General features: G+C 43.7%; 1 protein-coding gene across 6 annotated transcripts in view; it reads left to right on the forward strand.

Annotated features, from left to right (window-relative positions):
- Window positions 1–20,971, forward strand: part of TPCN1 (two pore segment channel 1) — a 55,021-nt gene that overhangs the window by 12,766 nt on the left and 21,284 nt on the right. For all 6 annotated transcript variants that reach the window (XM_062590477.1, XM_062590472.1, XM_062590473.1 and 3 more), the window contains 6 exons: window positions 13,863–13,987; window positions 16,610–16,786; window positions 18,165–18,278; window positions 18,551–18,681; window positions 19,627–19,715; window positions 20,318–20,352. In XM_062590477.1, the coding sequence (XP_062446461.1) occupies window positions 13,863–13,987; window positions 16,610–16,786; window positions 18,165–18,278; window positions 18,551–18,681; window positions 19,627–19,715; window positions 20,318–20,352 (671 nt within the window). The remainder of the gene's footprint in view (window positions 1–13,862; window positions 13,988–16,609; window positions 16,787–18,164; window positions 18,279–18,550; window positions 18,682–19,626; window positions 19,716–20,317; window positions 20,353–20,971) is intronic.

Raw genomic sequence — 20,971 nt, forward strand, 5'->3', positions numbered from 1 at the left:
TCCAAATGCATCATCTCCTGGAATCTCATTTATACTAAGTACTGGGGTTTTAAGACAGGATTGCTTCAGCTGTGCTTATATACTTTGCTATAATGAGAAGACAGAGCTGGTATCTCTGACTCAAGAGAAGCAGAATTCTGTGTTGTCCGGGGCTCACAAAAGCGTTTGTATCAAGAGGTTCTTGACGTGTCTCTGAAATGTGGTACCTATAGAACAGAAATCGTGAGCCAAGTAAAGTACCAGGAGGTATTGTGGCTTGCAGTTATCTTGGATATTTTTTTTTCCGAGCCTGCCTTGTTTTCTTAGCCCTGCAGGAGATGGGTTTGCACAATGCCCACATTGTGTGTTTCACAGCCGGGTGCTTTGTCCAGCAGATTCCCTGCCCCGTCGACGCCTTCACGCGGTAAAAAATCGTAGCGATTTCATCCTGAATGGCCCATGCTGTTCAAATCTGAACGAGTAAAAGCAAATACAAGGTAAAGAAAGAAGGTTTGGGTTAGTTTTCCGTTCTCCTGAAATTGAATGGTTCTTTCCCCCTCCGTCGTTTCCCAGAATGCTGGAGGTGGATAGCAACTTCCACTGACGATTTTTGAGGCCGAGGAGTCCGGAAGCCTCTTCTCACCCCTTTCTGTGAAGTCAGGAGGGATGACCTGGACACTTTGAGGGAGACGGCTGGTTCCCTTTGAGCCTCTCTTCCCGAATACACAGCTTGCATCTTCTCGCTCTAAGGACAGAGCGGTGGGCTGGGCTCTGTGTTTTCTCCCCAAGCCGATGGCTTTTGCTGGATGACGCGCGGATGAGGGCATGCCTCGTGGCGTCGGAGGGCTCTGCTTCCTGAGCAGGTGGTCCTGCAGCTATAAAAGACGTTAAGGACTTTGAAAGTGTTTGAGCTGCAGTTTTGAGCTGACAGCTTTCCAGCTCTAACCGGTCACTCCTCAGCCGCTGCAGCTGACTTGGGAACATTTGGCTCAGGAAGCGGAACAACAGTTGGAAACAAATAGCGATTAGGTTTTTCATGGCTTCCCAGGGAATGCATCAGTTCGTTCTCCACTCCCTCCCCCTCACCTCATTTTTGTGGTTCCTGTGGATTTTTAAGGCACCGTAGATGCAGGATGTTCAGTATAGCCAAGCTTGCTTACTGGCAGATTAAAATGAGCAAAGGCTGAGCACGCTGAGTTCACTCATCATAACCAATATAATGCGTTTCAAAACTTCCTTTGCCCTTGGTATCTTCACCGAGGAATCCTGCCTGCTGCCGTCAGCCCCCCTGCGTTGAAATCCCATTTTGCCCATTTGAATGCTGTAAGAAGTGCTGTATAAACTAAACAGGAGCATCTGTGAAGTGGTTAGAGTTGTTGTTGATTGCCTTTTCCTTATTGCCTTCAGGGGATTTAAGCTTGAATTTGCTGGGAGTAGAATTTATGAGCCAGAACACTCCATTTCTGATCCTTAAGCTGGGAAAAGTGCAGTGAATTTGATAGGTCCTTCTCTTGTCGTCAGTGTTGCTGGCTTTTGATCTGGACTGTGCAGGGCTCTCCCAGTGTCTTTAACTTAATTGCTTTTTGCACATCGGGAAGATATCTGATTTTACATGATTGCTTCCTTTATAGCGAACCGTAGGATTTCATCTGTCCGCTTCTAGCGAGCAGTTTGGTAGAGAGCTCGGGCACCTGTACTGCTGGCCTGTTCGTCTGGGAGAGAGGATGGCAAAAAAGGTGTGATCGTGGTGATCCTCTGTAGCATCATATCATGGATGACAGATCCTGAGGATGATGAGAAAAGACTGCTGCTATTTGAGTCATAGTGTGGGGATTTGAAACTTTTATCCAGTGCTTTGTTTGTGGGATTGGGTTTTTTTTTTCCTAATAACGTAATCTTGTGATATGTGTTTGGAATAAAAGGCTTTTCTTTTCCTGCCTGCATGAAGGAATAAAATTTAAGGTGTATCTCTGTGCACTGCTGTATTAAACCCTCTGATGCTATGGGGCTGGACACATTAGCTGCCATACTATGTGTCCTGTGTGGTTACCTAGTGCACGTGTGTGTATATTTTGTCATCTGGGAATGTGCAGTCATCCGTATTTTGTTCCAACTATATCTTTTTTTGAGAACACTTTTAGTATCCTCAACGGCTACACCTTTTACAGTATAATCAGACATGAGAGGAGGAGGAGGGGGGCATGGAAGGAAGAGCGAGGGCAGAAGTTTGGACGAGTGCAGCACTTTTGCAGTCGGTCCCCTTTTTGCTGTGGTTCGGTTGCCCTGGCTCAGGGATGCCAGCGCCGGGTCAGTGAAGCATGAGCTGGGCACGAGCTAGTGCGTCTTTTAGACGGCCTCTTCCTACAACACAGGACCACTAGGTCCAGTGGGTTGCTCAGCTTGCTGGCGGCAAGTCGCTGCAGGAATAGGAAAACGCTGTCTTTTCTTGCACAGTTGCTCGTTCTTGGTGGTGCAGGAGGAATCGTCGTTTCTGCAGGTGCTGAGCAGACCAGGAGACCTGGGAATGTAACTGAGCGGAGCAGCGCCTGCTGGGACGGACTGGTGTCCTTACAACCCTGTAGCTTTATTCTTTGGCTCAGCCTTGATACTTGCAAAGCAGTATTAAAAGTTCTGCTTTTTCTGAACTGTCAATGTGCAAACAACCGACCGCTGCGGTTCTGCTGTATTAAGTGCACGCATGTGGCGAGCGACTTCCTAAGCAGCAGGTCGTTGTCGGGGAAAAGAAGTGACCAAGCCAAAGCCCCTTCCTTTTGCCTACGAGACTGGTGGCAGGACCTTGTCTCTAGTGGTTGTCAAGGAGGTGAATTTGAAACGTGGAAAATGATGCAGATAATTTACCAAAGAAGTGAAAAAGAAAATGAGAATGCTAATGTGTTTAAAATTGTTGGAGAGGCAGTAAAAAGTCACTGTACAAGTGGGGATCTACGTAGGCTAATGTGAAAGCAGCTACACAGCTATGTAGCAAATTTAAAAATAGAAACCAGGAGTGCTGGAAAATAACGAAGAGAACTGTGGTCAGCAGAGTTAAAGGTGCTCTAAGTGACGTGAGAAATAAAAAGAAACCTTAAGTGATACTGGCCTCTTACACAGCTGAAGCTGAACGCTGGTCAATAACACTACAGGGATGCTCCAGAAATACTATATTCTATATTTGTAGGAAAGCTAGTCATCATGTAATCTGTTCTTCTGTCTCAACAGTAAATAAACTAGAAGTTAAATAGCTGGTTCCAAAGCTAGGCATTTAAAACTCAGCGGATGACTTGCCCCCGAAGGTTTCTTACAGCATGAGGATGACTGGAGGCCAGTCAACTAAACAAGGTCTGCAGACAAAAATAATGAAAAGCCAGCAATAGCTCTTTTTAAATCTGGAATTAAAGGAGAGCTCTTAACGTGAATCATCGTGGATTTATGAAAAAGTGACAGTGTCACATGAACTTGAAGGCTTTCATTTACTTATTTGCGAGGTTGTGCGATAGACTGACAGTGTTTTGAGAAGGTATTTGTTTTGGCACCCGTGCAGCATTTTAATTGAGGAAGTAAACAATAAAACAATACGAGTCACCACTGTGTAGCAAATGGTTCTGTGAAGGGGCTGATTGACAAGTCTGAAAATGTAACTGTTTATTGGGAGGCATTAGTGAATAGGTACAGTATTAGCAGCCTGTCACAGGGATTAGATTTTGTCCCTGTGCCAGCTGCAACCTTTCTCTCCAATCTGGAAGAAAATAAAGGTAATTTATGATCAAATTAGCAAATAACATAGGTTGAGGCTTCATAAGGAAGAAAGGGTTTTAGAGATGGGCAGTGGTTAGGATGACTTAGTGAGATGGATGTTGGCAAACCATACGGGTGGCAGCGTGACCGGCGTGGGAGTCCCGCGTCTGGAAGTGAGGAGGCTGCTGAACTGGGAAGCCGTGAATTGGGGGCGAACTAAGATAACTGAGCTGAACATGAACGTATGGGATACGTACAAGAAAGCAGGTGTATTCCTTGGCTGTTTAAATAAGAATATTGTTTAGGGTAGCAGACGATGTTCCCGTCCGTGCCGGCTCTAGAGCAGCCACTGCATTTCTGCTTGGCCTGTTTCTAGTGCGCTTGGTCCCACTCATCTGAGATCTGATCCCTCTTCTCCTTCAGTGCCCCTAAAAGGAGGCTGTGGTAACTAAATAACAGCAAGCCTGGATCTGTTTGGCTGAAGCTGGAGAAACTGAAGCTAAGGATAAGGCGTATGTTCGACAGTGAGATTAACATTTGGAACCACTTCATAGGAGGATTCTGCAGTGCTGGAAAATGTTGAAGGCAAAATTGGCCACTTTTCTGAAGATGTGGTTTTGTATCAGATAGAATTGTAGGGCTCAAAGTAAGAACTAATTAAAGGAAAGCCCTTTGGCATCTGTTTTGCAGATGTCAAACTAATGGTTTAATTCTCCCCTTCCTCTGAAGCCTGTGACTAACAGTTGCATGTAACCTCTTCAGTTCCTGCCAGCCACAGTTTCCACAAAATAATCTTTATTTTTGGTGAAGAGCAATTATGCAGTGCTAGACTGGCGTTCTCCCTATTCCTTTTTATACATCTTCTTCAGATATTGGCAGCTTCTCTTTCCTGGCCGAGGCGCGATGAGGAGGAAGAGATGCGACAGTGTTGTATTTCCAAAGAGCTGGTATGTTTGAATCTTGTTCCAACATCACAAAACATCATCACACACTTCTCACTACTGTACGATAAGACACTTGAGTTTTGCCATGAAATTCTAATTTAATTTAATTTAACCCATTTTCTTGCTATCCCTCTCTCTTTGGAGCAGAAAGGTCAGCATCGCACATACCTTACTGCTGCTGGTTTTGGCTTAGTCCGTTCTAGTTCCACTCCAACGTTGGCACCAGCAAGCGGTATGTTGTGGGGTTATAAGGATCAGCGGAGACTGGATCAGCAGCAGCACTGGTAGGTGCTTACCCAGGCAATCACCATGGTTTCACTAGCTGAGAGCGCCTTTGATCAGCACGCTTCCCCTTCCTGTGCAGAGGATCACAGCAGAGTTTAGCTGGGCTTTGCTCCGCATACTGTTGCTTAGAAGTGGTTGTGCCAAAGTGCAAATCGGCATCGTGCTCTGCAGACGCTGGTTGGTTTCACAAGTAACTCGAGCTGATGACGGGCGAGTGAGCAGTCGCCTTGCGAGAGATTTGTAGCTCGGGCTGATGCTGGTTTCTCACAGAAGTGAAGCACTCCCTCTTTGCTTCCTGCTGCTATCTTTGCTGCTTCCCCAGAGAACAGCTGCTGATTGTAACTGGAAATCAAACCTGGCAGCACAGCGCTTTTGTTAAAAAGGCCAGATTGCAGCTTAATCAAACATCTTTCCAAACTGCAGCAGGAAAATCCAAGGGCTCTGCTTTGGAGAATTAAAATGAAGAACATGCTCTTAAAATGCTGACACTGTGTTGCTCCTGATGCTAAAGCAGATCTTTAACATGTTAAAACCATGAGGCATTAATTTCCCTTTTTGGAACAAAAAGAGGAAATTCCTTCATGTAACAGGATGTGTTAAAGACATGCTATATCTAAGGGATTCTAGTATAGTCTCTTTCCCTTTCTGTTACTTCCTAATAAGTTATGGCTTATCCACAGATGCACAGACAAATATTTATAAGTACTTCATGTCTGGCCTCTCTCATGAGCATAGCCTTAGGCAGAGCTTGTCTTTTTTCCGTTGGGTTCAGTGTAAACTTTAGTATTTCCAATTGGTTTTTTTTTCTTTTCCTTTCAAAATGTATTTTATATAAATAAATGTTTCATATAACCCCTCAACAGCTCAGATGTTTAATTCCAGTTACAGAATGATCTTATCCCTCTGTCTACAAAGCCTTTGTTACTGCGATGTGATCAGACCGAGAAGATTACCCACCCTTTTACGAACTAGTATGCTATGTAATGTGAGGTTGTAGGTGATCCTTCTGTTGTGGCTTTGACTTCTCCTTTTTGTGGTGTGGAGGTTCATTTGTTAAGGTCGGAAATAAAAGATATGAAACTGGCAGCAATTTGGCTTAATGCACAAGCTAGGTTCCTAAATCTTAATAATATTTTCCCTAGATTTCCTAATGCAACCTTTCCTTGTATGTAACTTTTGCTGATTAAAAATGCTTTGGTTTTGACTTTGCAGCTCCATCTGTGTTAAGAGAAGCAAGTGCTTCATTCTTGTGTGTTCTCAGGTTGCGCAAGTGTCTGATTCTGGCTCTGCTTATGGTAGTTTCATGGACTTTTTCCTGTAGGAGCCTTTAGTCACCCATCTATCAGAAAACAGCTTAGTGGAAGGGTGCAAGGCTTTGGTTTGCAGGAGCTCCTGGAAAAGCAGTAGCATTGAACAAAAACTGGTGGGGTAAGTAACACAGTTCTTACAGAACACAGCTGTGTGAATTGGGGAACGATCCTGCTCCACTTCATTATTAGCCATTGCAGTGGTTTTTGCACTGGTGTCTGGCACACCAGCAAGCCGTGGGTGGCTCTTAAATGGTCAAAGAGAAATGGCTTTTAGCATGGTGACAAAGGATCAGTTAGTCTTCAGTGGCTGAAGTCTCTGACTAATCTAACAATCTTTGATCCCAGTCTTGACCTTTGATCCCAAACAGCTGTGAGGATTCTTGGAGATCCCTGCAGGACGGGCCTCTTGCTGCTATCAGTCTGGGAGAAGTGACAATTCTACTGTGATCAGACATCTGATAAAAACTTCACGGATAAAATTGCAAGAGAAACCACACTCAGGCTTGAGAGCAAATGCCCTGAAGGGAAGAGGCAATAAATGATGCAGATGATGGTTTCTAGCCAAACAATCTTGGCCCTTGAAGAGAGGCAAAATTATTCTTCTCCTTGCTTTCTTAGAAGCTTTTTTCTTCCTTAAAAATATCTCTTTCTGTCCCAGAAAGGTTGGTGTAGGCATTAAATCTCCTTGTGAATTGTCTGAGCTTGTCCCCCATTGGCAGTGAGTAGTGAGTAACAGCTGAACAACCTGTTAAATACTGGCTCTTAAGTGTGTGTAGTGAAGATGTTAGCGAGGATGGAGTGGTCCTCTATTCAGACAGTGCAGGGTTTAAGGTGAATTTAAAAAAAGAAGATAGGCAGCACCATTGATAGAAGGCAATAATATTTAAAAAGTGGCTTACCATGCTGAGGGACATCTGCTTGTCCTTCTTGTGGATGCAGCTTCTGGAGCGTGGTGGGTGATTACTTGAAGTGAGCTCATGTTTATGCTGTCGGAAGTGACTGGCTTCTCAACTCAAAGCTAGGACAGAAGGCTTCAGTGGTCTTATACCACTAATGGGAAGTGGCAGCTTGTCTGTTTTTTGAAAACCCTTTTGGTGTTAAATAGGAAGCTGAAGTGACTTTATTTGTTGAGGTTTTCAGTGCGTGGGTGCTGTGAGACTACAGCAAGACGAGGAGCCTGGAGGTCCTTGCATGTGTTTCTCCTGTGGGCAGTTGTGCAGTTATCTCTAAGGAAGAGAATGACTCACTTATGATGACTTGAAATACTCGGAAGTATATTATTTCTCTCGCTACAGAAGGGCTTGGCACTGCGCTCCGTTGGAGATGCTCTGTTTGTCCTAGGCAACAATGACAGTAAACTGTTTAGACTTCCTCATGGCTGTTGAATTTCTTCCTGTAACCATCTCCTGAAAACAGGATGAGCATGGGCATACTTTGAATTTAAAAGATCAGTCCTGTGATATTTAAAGTGGCATAAGGCTGAACTGGCAGTCAAGTATTCAAGGCAGCGATTTCATTGTCGCCGTCTCTCTTGCCTCCGAGACACGTGGCTAAGGGCCAAACCAGCTGCTCTTTCCAGGCACCTTCCAGCTTTTGTTGCTGGGTAGGTGAGCCTGGTACTGGCAAGGCAGATCCATACACGTTTGTGCCTCAGCACTTGAAAAGCAAGAAGACACTTGCTGTTCTCCTTCTGTAGCCACACTTGTCTGAGCAGGGAGGATGGACTAGATGATCTCCAGAGGTTCCTTCCAACCTTACTGATTCTATGATTCACTGCAACCTTGGGGGCTTAGTCACCGAGGGAGCTGGCAGCTTTGACCAGCGTATGTAGCCACATGGGACTTGCATATTGAGATGATCGCGACTCTCCTATATGTGATGTCAAAAGCTCCAGAGGCCCCAGGGGCAGCTTGGATGCATCTGGGGTCTGCTTTCTTACAGGGACACGTGTAGTGTTGCTGGATGCCTGGTTTTGTTCCTCTCAAACAGAAACGGTGAGGTCTGTGACTAGCAGCATCTGGGTAGTTGGGTGTTGATTCAGTCCAAGACTGACGGTGTGAGCAATAGAGATGGTGTGGCAGTGAGCAGTGCGGAGCCTGGAAGAAATGGCTCCAATTTAAATACCTGAGTGTAGCAGTCATCATGACGAGACACTGTGATGGAGTGAATCATAGGCTGGTTTGTGCTCTTTTTGTTGCTTACAGAGGGATGAGTCTGCTGGGGAGATGCTTGTACTGTTGAGCTCCAGTTGCAGGTCTGTGCCGACTCTTGCCGCAAACTGGTAAAGTGTTTGCTCAATTCCAGGAAGTTTTATTTGCTCTAGAGAGCAGGTGCTCGTGGAAGTGTGTTCAGCTATGATTTAAAAAAAAAAAATAGTTGTTCCCATGGACAAAGGTGACTGTCAAATGTTTCCTATTTAAGTTCATTCCTTTTTCCATAGAAAAAATGGAGGACTACGAAGCCTAGCTGATTTCCTTCTCGATAAAGTTAAATGGAAGGAAGGAAGGAGGAAAAGAAAAAAATAAAGCTGGTACCAGATTATGTTCAATTAAGAAAGAACCTGATGGTTGACTGACCATTTAGCCTTCTCCTTCCCTGTCCTCCTCTGTCGCTGGGGTGCAGCGGAGTGTTTATCAGCTGGCATGTACCCAGTAGTCCAGGATGGTTGCTGGAGCTGCCCAGATCATGTGCTCTGGACAGCTTGACCTTTCCCACTGCAGGAGGTAATGCCGTGTTTACTTGTTTTCGTAGCTATTGCTGCTCCATTTGACACATCTGCTTGCAAGGACCCCGTAAGGCAACGTGAATGAAGATGTCCTGTCTCCTAAACTGCATGCCCTCCACATTTCCTCACTTAAGTATCAGGAGAAATATACAGGCATAGCAACCCGTTAGGCTTATGACTTTCATTTTGCTGCATTGGATTAAGTCCACATATGATATGTGAATAAAATGAGTGACAGATTAGAGCATGTTTGCTGAATTATGTTAGGTGCCCTGCCTTCCACGCGGGCTGGGGAGTTTGGTCATTACAAGTATCTATACACCAATTATTTGGACAGGATGGCAACTAGTGGCTCCATTTAAGCTCTTTCACCACCTTTACAGGAGAAAGCCTGGTAAAGGCATGTGGCTTTGGAGTGTTTGCTAACTCCTAGCCAAGGCTGGGAGTTGGTGGAGGAACTAATTAGAGGCATCTAAGGCTGTTTCAATTTAACACCATAAAAAGCGTGCACCATCTAGAAAGCAGAACATCTGGGAAACAAGCTAATGAGAGCCAGATTGGGGGAGCTCTGAGGGAAATGTAAGAGCTACCCCGTAGAGTTTGTTTATAACTCTTTGTATTTGTAGTAGGTTACTAATTTGTGGCTTTTTTTTTTTATTTTTTATTAAAACAAAGGCAGATACCAAAGACGAGAAAAATGAAACGACATCCATGTCCAAATTGGCTACAGTTGGGCATAAAATGGGCTGTCTGGGAAAGGCAAATTTTTCTTAGATCCTACGAATTTTTTTTGCCCCCTTTTCCCTTCCTGGCTCCCTCCTGTAGATCCATGGCGGCGGTGGGAGCAGCCTACGTCTCCTCCGAATGAGCGGAGTGTGTTTGCTCTCTCAGCCAGCTGAGAGTTTTGCCTTCATTCAAGCAGGGAACTTGTTTTGCAAAGGGAGATGTTTGGGCTGTGGAAAGTTTATGCTCCTCCTTTTTCTTTTCTCTTTTTTGTTGTTGTTGTTTTTTATTGTAATGATGACATATGGAAACTATTTACACAGGAGCATGCTCTGCTGCACTGAATGGAAATGTTGGAGTCCCGACAGTATCGTTCCGGATGCCTTGTGTAAGCAGCCAGCTGGTTTTACTTTTCCTTTTTATATATATATATATATTTTTTTTTTCTTCCTTCTCTCTCTTTTCAGGGAACGTCTGGGATAAGTTACCCAAGTGTGGAAGGAAGCAAGCTTTGCCATCTGTGAGCTGCTCGCCTCGTTTAACTTTGTTACGCCCTTTGTCCTATGAACTTCACAAATATCTATTTTATTTTTTTTGTCTGGGGGGGGGGGGGGTGGAGGAGACATCTTGCTATGACCAGTCAGCACTTTGACTCCTTTCCCGATAGCTGTTCGTGTTCGCTGGGGCAAGCAAATTCTGCGTGAGCCAGAATAAGAGAGCAGAGCAAAGGAGACCCTTGTTTTACAACTATGCTCATTCTTTAAAGCTCTTTGTCCAGCAACTAAGCCTTCAAATAACTTCAACTTAGAAATATCCTGTCTCTAAGAAAGCGATAGGGAAACAATTTAACTGAAGTCTGAGCTACCTTCCTCAGAGGGGAGGGGAAAATATGTTTAGTTCCTCAGAGAGCAGAGGAAAATCTTCTTCTCCGCAGTTTTTCCCCACCCCGAGTAAGCTGCGAAGCTGAGGATCAGCTTGCAGAGGGGAGGGAAGAGAGGAACTTCTGACTCGCCTCCCTCTGCCCGACGCCGCGCGGCCGGGTCCGCGGCGCGGCGCGCCGGCTGCCATGCGGGGGAGAGAGCTGCCTGCCATCTACTTGGAGGATCGCGGGAGCCCCGTGGAGAGATCCTCCTATCTCATTGAGCTAGATACTAATGGTAAATGCCGCTGGGGAAGTTCTGCAGCGCGAGCCGAACGCAGCAGAGGTTGCATTAGTCTGTGTCATCGTTATCAGGGGAGCAGCTGAGGAAATTAGCTAGCTGGAGGGCTGCCAAGCAAGCAGCGAGATGCTTTTCAAATTTGTTATTATTTTTATTATTATTTATTACCCAGATGATGCTGTTGCCTCAGGGATGCTAGATCAACCTTCTGGTACCTGATGGGGAAAGAGTTGATCCACAAAATGCAACTCTGCAAGGAAACGCTTCGCCGGTGCGTTTCTGTCGGTGGCTAGGAAGATGATGCCTGGCTTAGGCAGGAGGAAAACATCTTGGTTTCTGGAGTTAATCTTTGTTTCTAACTTGTATCTTTGGGAGCTGTTTCATATTTGCGTACTTGATGTTACTGGGGTCATCTCCTTTCTGTGCAGCAGCGAGTGTCCTGTGTAGGAAAGGTAGAGCGATGGCTAGAGATGACTTTTTTTCTTTTTTTTTCTCTTTTTTTCTCTCTGAACTATGGTGCATCACTTCCTAGTGTAGACTTGATCCCTTTCAGTGTGGTTGGATTTGTCTTTTAAAAGAATTACTTCAGAGTTAAAGGAAGTTTTGTTTCTTCTTTTTGGTAGGACAGAGTGTTTTTTATTTAAGGCTACAAACCTTTGCTGGTTTCTCTAGAATACGTTCTGCTGCTCTTAAACTTTGTAGGTATTATAAAGGTCCAATAATGTGACAATATTTTAAATAACCTAGTTAATATGTCTCTCTTCCCCAAAAGAGCTAGTGTATCCAGGAGGTCTGAGGCTACCTTGTGCTGTGCCTCTGCTCTGACCCTGCTCCGTGCCCCGCAGAGATCAAGGCAGGCAGAACGGGGCTGCAGGCTGTTTTGCCTGGCAGCAAACAGCCTGTTAGGATGGGAATGAGGATTTGAAAATGCCCGTTTTTCAGGCAGTGAAGATCGTTAGCACTGAGACTAGTGGGTTCGGATGAAGATGCTTTCCTTCTGCAGCGCTGTTAAGCGTTAAACACGAAAAGGTTTCTGCTCTCAGGCTGCGCTTTGAGAGAGTTTGTTGCTTTGAAAAGTACACAGTAAAAGCCTTGTAAATAATAACTTTAAAAAATCACAGCGCTCACAATGTAAGGCTTCTGACTTCTGTGTATTACTGTCCCCTTTTGGGTTTGTTTCCTTTTTAACTAACAGATTGCCATTCCAGTTCTGTGGATAAATAAAAAGCTCCAACATGCAGTTTTCTCAAGAACTGTGCCCATTCAAGGTTTAAATGGGGTAGGGGAAGGAATTGACTTCATTTGAACATTCATCCAGATTTTGGGTGGCGTTGTGAAAGGCTGAGGAAGGCAAGGAGGAGAAATAGGCTTACTGCTGCAGCATGCTCAGCGGTATGACTGCGCGGTCCGGGAAGTCGTTGCAAATCTCAGATGCTAAGTATTATCTTGATTTGCTTTATGGGTGGAAAAGGCAGCTGTGGCTCTGCATTGGTCAAGGGATTTTTGATCTCTTCCCGTGGCTCTTTGTTAGGTGTGTGCAGTAACATTTCTTTTGCTAAGTACAGGATTTTTGGTGTGGATTCTCTTGCCACTCCTGGAGATGTGCTGGGAAAACTGAGTAAGTCATTCAGCGAGGATTATTTTGTCATAGCAAACTGCCTCAGCAAAGCTGCCACATGCTATCATGCGCAGAAAAAAAAGCCTCATTGTAAATTTTCCCACCCTCAGATAACTTCTTACAACGCTGGGAAAGCAAACTGCTGCGCTGCAGCTTCTGTGCCCCTAAAAAGGGGGAAATCAGCACTTTGAGGTTGGCAGAATCAATTTTACACATACCTTCTTTAGGAACCTTGTGGTTTTGGCACTGATTGAAACTCCGGAGAAGTGAGTGCTTGGCCAGTTCTACCACAGGAGCGGTTCTCACTGCTCAGAACTGCTTAGAAGTGGATCCTGTAGGCAATGTAGTACTAATAATTTCTGTGAGGTCTCTCTTTAGTATTCTTTTTCTCCATCAAAGATGCAAAACAAAAGCTGCCATTCCAGAAGGAACCAAGTGACGATCCCTTTATTTCTTTTTGAACAATAATGTTTTTCATGTGTCTGTTATTGCATTGAAGCTGTAGAATAAAAAAATAGAACAAATATTTTGGAGTTTATGTGCTTGTTCTACATTATCTTTCCCATGAGAAGGGCGTTATGCATGTATAGCTATGCCTGGGAGTATTTTTTCCTTTTTTCTGCAGTGCAAACTGGATGCTCTTTTAAATGAGGTTTTTAGTTATGAAATCTTGTACATGTTCAATAAAGTGTTGTTGCATAGTGCTTTACTGAGATGAGAAAAAGACATGCTCTTAAAAGTTTCAAAATAAACGTGTGGGATTTGGCATGCTGCTGTTTGTTTTTTATCAGAGGGATATTAGTAGTTACCTGCACTGAAAAGAGTTGCAAAGATGTATTGTTTAATGACTCAGGAGAGCTCTGAAAAATCAAGCTATCTACAGAAGATACTGTACTTCTACTAACAGTACTATACTATGCAGCTTTTGTACTTAAACTGATTCCCTTACCTGTTGGTTGGAGTCCATACTCCATTCTTCCGTGCTGTCCTTTACCATTCAGTGCAAAAAGGTAATGTTTTTTGGCATCTTCACTTTTATTTTGTGGTTTGGATGCACTTGGAGATGTTCAGCTGTTCACTGCCTGTGCATGGTTTGACTGTGGATAGTAAGCTGTGAACATGAGAGCACAGAGCTGCTGAGTCAGGAGATCTGTTTATTCTACTGAATAGGATTCTTACTCTTTTGGTGATATTCTGGGAGTGTTTCTGTGTTAAAGTGCTCAGTTTGAGAGTGTCTCTTAAAGCTTCTACATGTTGATTTCTTGGGTACTCTGGTACTTCTTGAGACTTGTCTTTGGTGCCACTGTTTGGCTTGTTTGCACACTCCCTGATCAGTCACAGCTTGCTTAAATGTAAATCAAATTTTCTCTTGTGCTGATGCAGATGGAGGTAGCTACGATGTTGTTAATGATGCATCCAGCCCTGCTGTGGGGGACTGCTGTGCACAGCAAGGCTCTGCCCAACACAACTGGGAAATGAACTACCAAGAGGCAGCAATCTACCTCCAGGTGAGCCCTGGTGTTCGGTACAGTGTGTAAAAGTGGCCTCCTGAAATTATGTCAGTTCTTGATTATGAAAAGCAAAGAGCTTCATTTCTGAAGTCAAAAACATGGTGCTTTGCAGAGGAATCCACTTGAAGAGTGAGGAGGTGCTAGAAGTGCCTCCAGATGAGTTCTCTGGCAAGTCATTTGGGGGCAACAGAAGAGGCTGATGCTACCAGTCATTCACCTTCCCTCCCACCCATCTGGGCCAGCACTGGAACTGTAGTAGTTGAGGGATTCAGCCCATGCTCAGTTCTGCCACTGTGCTGTGAAGATTTGCATAAAGTGTCATTGGTTTCACCTCCTCAATTGCTGTTGGGTGGACGGTCGGGACTCTTGCATGTTGGCCTCAAGAAGTGCAGATTCTAATTCTGTTCTTGGCTGCAGACTTGGTGAGGGGCCCTGGGATGTTCATTTAGCTTCAGTTAAGCCTTTCCAGATCATGCAAAACATGTAAGAGAAGTTGGAGCTCCTGATTTCTAGAGGGAGAGTGCATGCTGTGATTAGGCCTGATCAGCTCAGAAGTGGAATGTAGCCTCCTTCTGTTTAAAAACAAACAAAACCAACCAACCAAAAAACATACTCCATGTATGTCCATCAGGAAAGTTTTATAATATTTTTACTGAGATTGCTGTATAGCTTCTGCTGGTGTGGTGAATTAGCTACTAAAATTGAGCTTCTCCCGGAGCCGGCTTTCTGAAGTAGTTGCTGGTTCCCCGACTGTCCGTCCTTCCTCCTTCTCTTTACTCCCTTTCAAAGGCTCTACGTTGCAGCATGAGGTGAGTTGAACGTGATCAGAGTTGTTGCCTAAGCTGCTGCAAGATGATTGAAACTGTTCTTTCCTCCCTTCCCCTACCCCACAGGACTAATGAAAGCATTGCTCCTCTGAAATTTTAAAATCTGGTATGCTTGGACCCTGGTAGTAACTTCAGCTCAGTTAGTTGTGTGCTAGGGCAGCCCTGACAATGTGATGGTAACCCCAGCCCCTCCTGGGCTTTTGTTTAAACTCGTGGTTATGGGAGATGCTCTGTAAAGGTCCATTGAGTTGCTGCAGTGTCTGATGGTAATGTACGCAGCAGGCTTGGCCCTTCAGATGCAGATTATTCTTGCTGCTGCCTTGACCAATGGTCATAATGACAATGTCCTTGAAATGAAGTAGACATAACTTAAAGAGCATGCAGATTGTTTATTTGAACCAGTAGCTGCAGGCAAGAGTGTCTTATCTAAATAAGAGGACTTTGCTGTCCAGCCACGTTTTGAATTGCTTGGTTACCAAGAGGCAGAATTTAGACTATTTTTCATTCTGCAAATGTGTTTTGTCAGGCGTGAATAAGAATGCCCTGCTGATCCAAGCTAGCTCTCTTTGAGTAGGGGGGCTTGTATTTTATGGAGCTTTCTGCTGGGTTTTGTCCTGCTTGCAATCTGGCTCGCTGACCTGGCAGTGCTTATATTTGTTTTTAAATAGAGTGTGAGTTTGCCTGTGAGATGGCTTAAACGAGAAACATTTGAAACCCTTTTCTGTATTAGTCTCAAGACTTTTTCCCTTCTTAAAGGGGGATCCTGTTTCCTGATCTTGCCGTCCATTTGCAGTCGCAGACTTTCTCCTTCTGTAGTAATAATTTACTGTCCCTCCAGTAGTTGCTTACCTGGAAAGATGTTAATAAAAAAGCATTTGATGTGCATTTGAGTGTCCCAGCTAGGGGAAAAATGATCTCTTAAGACGGCTTCCAGGAACCAACAGGTTTTCTGTGAGTGACAAAAGCTACCTTGCTTGAACTACTGGAGCAAGAAAGAGAAGAAGCTGTTGAGTGGTTCTGTGTGAAACACCTTCTCTAAATTCTCACATAAGCTTTTAAACCTTCTTTAAATTCCCACACAAGCTTTTAAACCAAACTAAGCTTTGTCTTAGACAAAGTAATGATGCAGCTGTTTAAAGTCACTTGTAAGCAAACTATTCAGCTGGAGTGTCTGACCTTTTAATGTTAATTAAGCTTTCTAGTTAAGAGGGAATGACTAATCAGCATGGAGACTTGATAATTTTTCATGGAGTCCATCTTCTCACATTCCTTCATTGTATATGTGCTCCAGAGCATGTTTTCTCCCAGACATTTTGCAAGGCCAAGATAAGGAGGAGCAACTGTCAGCCAGGTGCCCTAGAGCTTATCTGTGTGTTTTCATGTTCTGTCCTAGAGCAGTTTAACCAAGGAAGTCTGTAAACATGTGGAAGTGATTTGAACTAAATGAAGTGCTGTGTTTATGTTGGGCTGTTGACTGAAGTTTCTTTGCCTACCTTTATAAGCTCTCTCAGCACTTTTCCTCACTTTGGAAAGACTCAAGGGTTTCTGAAGCTGGAGGTTGTAGGTATTAATGAGCTGCGTTACTGAAACGTACTTGCTTACGAACAGAAGGGGATATTTCACGTGTGTAGAATTCATTCCTCAATAAATGGATCACCATCACGCTGTAAAGCAGCAGTAGTCTGCTGGAAATTGTATCTAATCCTTATAAAAGTCTGTTCTTCAGGTGGAAAGCTCTGTTGGAATACCAAGAGTAATTGATGCTGTTCTTTTCTTCTTCCTGCTGTCCTAGGAAGGAGAAAATAATGATAAGTTCTTCACTCACCCCAAGAATGCCAAAGCACTCGCTGCCTACCTCTTTGCACACAATCACCTTTTCTACCTAATGGAACTGAGCACAGCGCTGCTGCTCCTGTTGCTGTCTCTCTGCGAGGCGCCAGCTGTTCCTATGCTCCGTCTTGGCATCTATGTAAGTGCTTGGGGCAAAATGAAGAAGTCTGCCTGTTTTTTCAGGGGTGAGTGAGGGGAAAAAGAAGTCTAAACTCAGAGGAAGAGAGTAAGCAGTAGTAGGAAGAACTATCTGGCTTGAGAGCAGGATGTGTTACTTGGCCCGCCAGCAAAACATCCTTTCTTTTTCATCTGATGTGCATATAGACCAACGGCAAAAGTGATGCTTGCTTTGTGTTATCAAGTTGGTGCAGTTCTTAAGTTTCTTAAATGTTTGAGGAGAAGCGTGTCAGTTTTGCTTTCACTTGAGATAACTCAAGAATCCATATACTTCAAAAGGGTGGTTTTAAAGTCATAGTCACAGCTGGTGCTGCTACCCCAGCACCTCCACTGATTCTCAGAAAGCCTACAATTTGCAGCTTGGGCCAAGTTGCTAAACCTTCTTGTGTCCTCTCCTCAGGATGATAGTGTTGTGAAGACTCTTTAGTGTATATGTGTGCTTAAGTAACGTGAAGTTTTATGTCTAACCTTCACAAAATGCAGATTTAGAGAAGGGATATCCAAACTGTGATACACGTACTGCTATCGGTCCACTATCATTTCATAACATACCACTGTCAGACACAGGGCTATTGTTACTGCTAGGAGAATAGATATCTGCTCTTGGAGCTGTTAGTGGTACCCGAAGACACTGCCAAGTGTTGTAGAAGAGTTTGACGTCCGTGGGGTCAAGTGCTTTTCAAAATGAGTCAGTGTTGCATAACTGAATTTGAGTTTTGAGCTATAGCTAAAGCTGAGGATGTAAGGAAGTATTCTGTCCTCCTCTTTGAGAGGCAATTTATGTGTCCCAACAGAGAAAGGGTCCTTCCAGCACTCCCCAAAGCTGTATTCTCTTCTTGGGCTTGATCAGGACACTGTCTTTAGTTGCTCAGGATTTTTGCTTCAAGAGAAGATTCTTCTCTATGTAAATCCTCTCTGCCCAGCAACTCCCATTCCTGCAATTCACTAAAAAATAGCAGTCTTAGACTTTTTAAAAAATGTCTACTTGAGTTGCTGGTCTCTCTTCTTTTTGGTATGTTGTTTTGAATGTATCAAAAATAAATTTTTTGGATATGTTATTCAAGTTCAAAAGGTAACATGGATTTCTAGGAAATTCTGGACTGATACTGAATAGAGAAAAATTCTGTAGACTTTAATAAAATCACAAAGCAATAAATGCAGAAACATATGAAAAAGTGCCATGCTTGCCTTAAGGGTAGCCTTGAGTTTCCTGAGTGCCATGGAGCAGTACTCAGATTGTTGTTAAATCCACGTGCCCCTTGAAGAAGGAGGGATAGAAACCTGATGTGCTTGTGTTTGTAATCAGAAAGGCCAGTTTAAGTTTTACTGTATTGTAACAGGTCCATGCAACCCTGGAGCTGTTCGCGTTAATTGTGGTTGTCTTTGAGCTCTCAATGAAGATGAGGTGGCTGGGCTTCCAAACCTTTATCAGGCACAAAAGGACCATGGTGAAGGTAAGTTACCTGATTGTCAATGTTTCTCCTTCAGGATCTTCTGGAATCAAAGAACCACAGTAACTATTGGGCTGTACCGTAGCAGGGATATTTTATGCATGTATCCCCACTGCCAAGCTATTTATGGGCAGTCTCAAAGCTTTGGGAGTCATCTCCCACCCTTAAAGCACCCAAATTGATAAGTGGTCAGTGGGAGCCTTGCTTTTCCCAAAGGGATACTGTAGCTCTCTTTAGACATTTGATTTTTAAAAAATTATTGTTATTTTTTGCAGACTTGTGTGCTGTTTGTGCAATTCATAGAGGCCATTGTGGTTTTGGTGCGCCAAACCTCGCATGTCCGGATAACGAGAGCCCTGCGCTGTATCTTCTTGGTGGATTGCCGTTACTGTGGTGCAGTCAGAAGGTGAGTGGTCAGATGGCTGGGGTTTCTGAAATCATGCCTAAGATGGGAGTGAAGGAAAAGCACTGTGGTCCTGCATCAGCTAGGGAAAATAAGCGTCTTTCATGGGCATTTCAGATCTTGGATGTTTTTTGACTGGGACTGAAGTGTACCCAACATCTTGCCTATGTAGGGAAATTTCATAAGTAGTAGCTTTGGATGTGTCCATGGTACATAGTGCTTGTGTGGTACTGTCCTCAGCCATATAAACTGCCTCAGAGAGCACAACAAATGAATGTGACTGTATTGCTTCTGGCTCCTAAGTTACCTCTGTGATTCACTGTGCAATTTATAGGCTCATGTCTTGAGTCTGGAGAAGGAAAGTGATAGGGTGATATTAGTATTGTGTGCTGTACCTGAGAGGTGATTGCAAAAGGAAGATAAGTAGCTTGAAAATTATCTTAATTTACCTGGGAATGTGAAGCACTGTGGTGAGGATCAAGGATCGCAGAATGTGTTTGACACCATTGATTTTAAGACTAGCAGTGGTTGGATTTTTAGACATAAAATTTTGCTGCCATCATTGCAGAGGCTAAAGTTTAATCATTTGATCCACCCTTATTGTTAAGGTGGGATAAAATGGCATGTGAGAGAGGCTGGGACAGAAACAAAACCCAATGAACAGAAGCTGTATTGCGACAGTTTCCCTCGGGCAAGGTGAGAGAAATCTCTCCAACTTCGTCTTGCATACAGGCTTCATCATTCTTGCAGCAGCAGAAAGGACGGTGTGGAACAATGACTGAATTTTTCCTGTGTAATCACTGGAAGTAGGGGGATGAAACTCCTTCTCAAGTCTATTCTTATTTCTTCATTTTTGTTTTTATTTCCTCCATTTGGAGAGGGAGGCTTCATTACTATGTGAAAGCACACGCAGAAATTCTTGTTTAAGAATGTTTTCTCCTTTTTCAGAAACCTGCGACAGATATTCCAGTCCCTCCCTCCATTTATTGATATTCTCCTCCTCCTGCTTTTCTTCATGGTGATCTTTGCCATCCTGGGTGAGTTGTACTTACGGAACTAGAAGCTGTGATACTCCCAACCACTTACTGTCCAAGAGTAACAGAAAGAACTTGGATGAACATAAAGCTGATATGATTGAGTCCTGCCAGAATTTTCCACTCATCTGACTTCTTCCGCAATTGTCTGGGAGATACAGTTAAAGAAAAAACTAAAAATTCCAGGAGCTGGTGTTTAGTTTTGTGGCAAAGGTCCTTTTGACCTTTATTTATATGTGTGATTTCCAAGTTCTGTTTCCATGAACTGTTCCTAAATGTAGTAGGTTCAATTTAATCTACAAATTCAAGTGTCTGTAGTGTACCTGCTATGGGCCTATCCTCAAACTATTTGCAGAAAGTTTATTTTCTGAAAAGATCAATCAAATGCCCAGTGACAAGCATTAGCAAAACTGTATGGAGTGGGCTTTCCAGATACCCTTCCTCTTCACGGTATTGGAGAGGGCTTCATGGTTCTCTGTACACCCTACTCTTTGGGAACAGAGACTTATCACTTCGTTACTTAAAATTAAATGTCTTTTTAACTTGTGTTCCTTTTCCCCATTCTTTTCTCTTCTTCTCTCCCTTCTCCTCTTTTACTTCTCTAGGTTTTTATTTGTTTTCTCCTAACCACTCGGATCCTGTAAGTAATCACTGATTCTTTGGACAAACTCAAGTCCCATTTTGATCAGTTTAAGAATTCTACATTTCTGTGTAGAGATAGCTTATTCCAATATGGTGGTCAAGGAGGCTGGATTCTAACTGATGCCAGCAATGAAAATGGGCAGGGGTAGGGGCCATGACTGACGAGCCCTCTTGGCAGTGTTACCCTGGGTTAATGCCTACTGAGAAGGAAGACAGTAAATGAGACTTCCTCAAAGACAGGAACACCCATAGGGAACATCAGTGTAGCTGTTCTTTGTTCTTGATGTCTTAATTCAGTCAAACATGCCACCCACAGCTGTCCCCAAGGCAGAAGATACCTGGGTGAAAACTTGGCCTTCTCAGGCTATGATCCCCATGAAATCCAGTAGCTGCTGGTTCCAGTTCCTGCTGCTGCTGAGTCTGTCTGTTGCTTACTGGGAGTAATTACTACAAAAATGTGCAGAGGAGCTTTTGATTGTTTTAACTCTTCGCATGCCATGTCTCTGGGGCCTCTAAAACGAACCATTACTAAATGACCTTTTTGTAGGAGATATCAGATCTGTATTCTAATGGATTTCTTTAGAACAAAATAACTTTGGAAGACTGCTTGCATTTTT

This window comes from Rhea pennata, chromosome 17 (genome assembly GCF_028389875.1).
Source record: "Rhea pennata isolate bPtePen1 chromosome 17, bPtePen1.pri, whole genome shotgun sequence".
Taxonomy (NCBI): domain Eukaryota; kingdom Metazoa; phylum Chordata; class Aves; order Rheiformes; family Rheidae; genus Rhea; species Rhea pennata.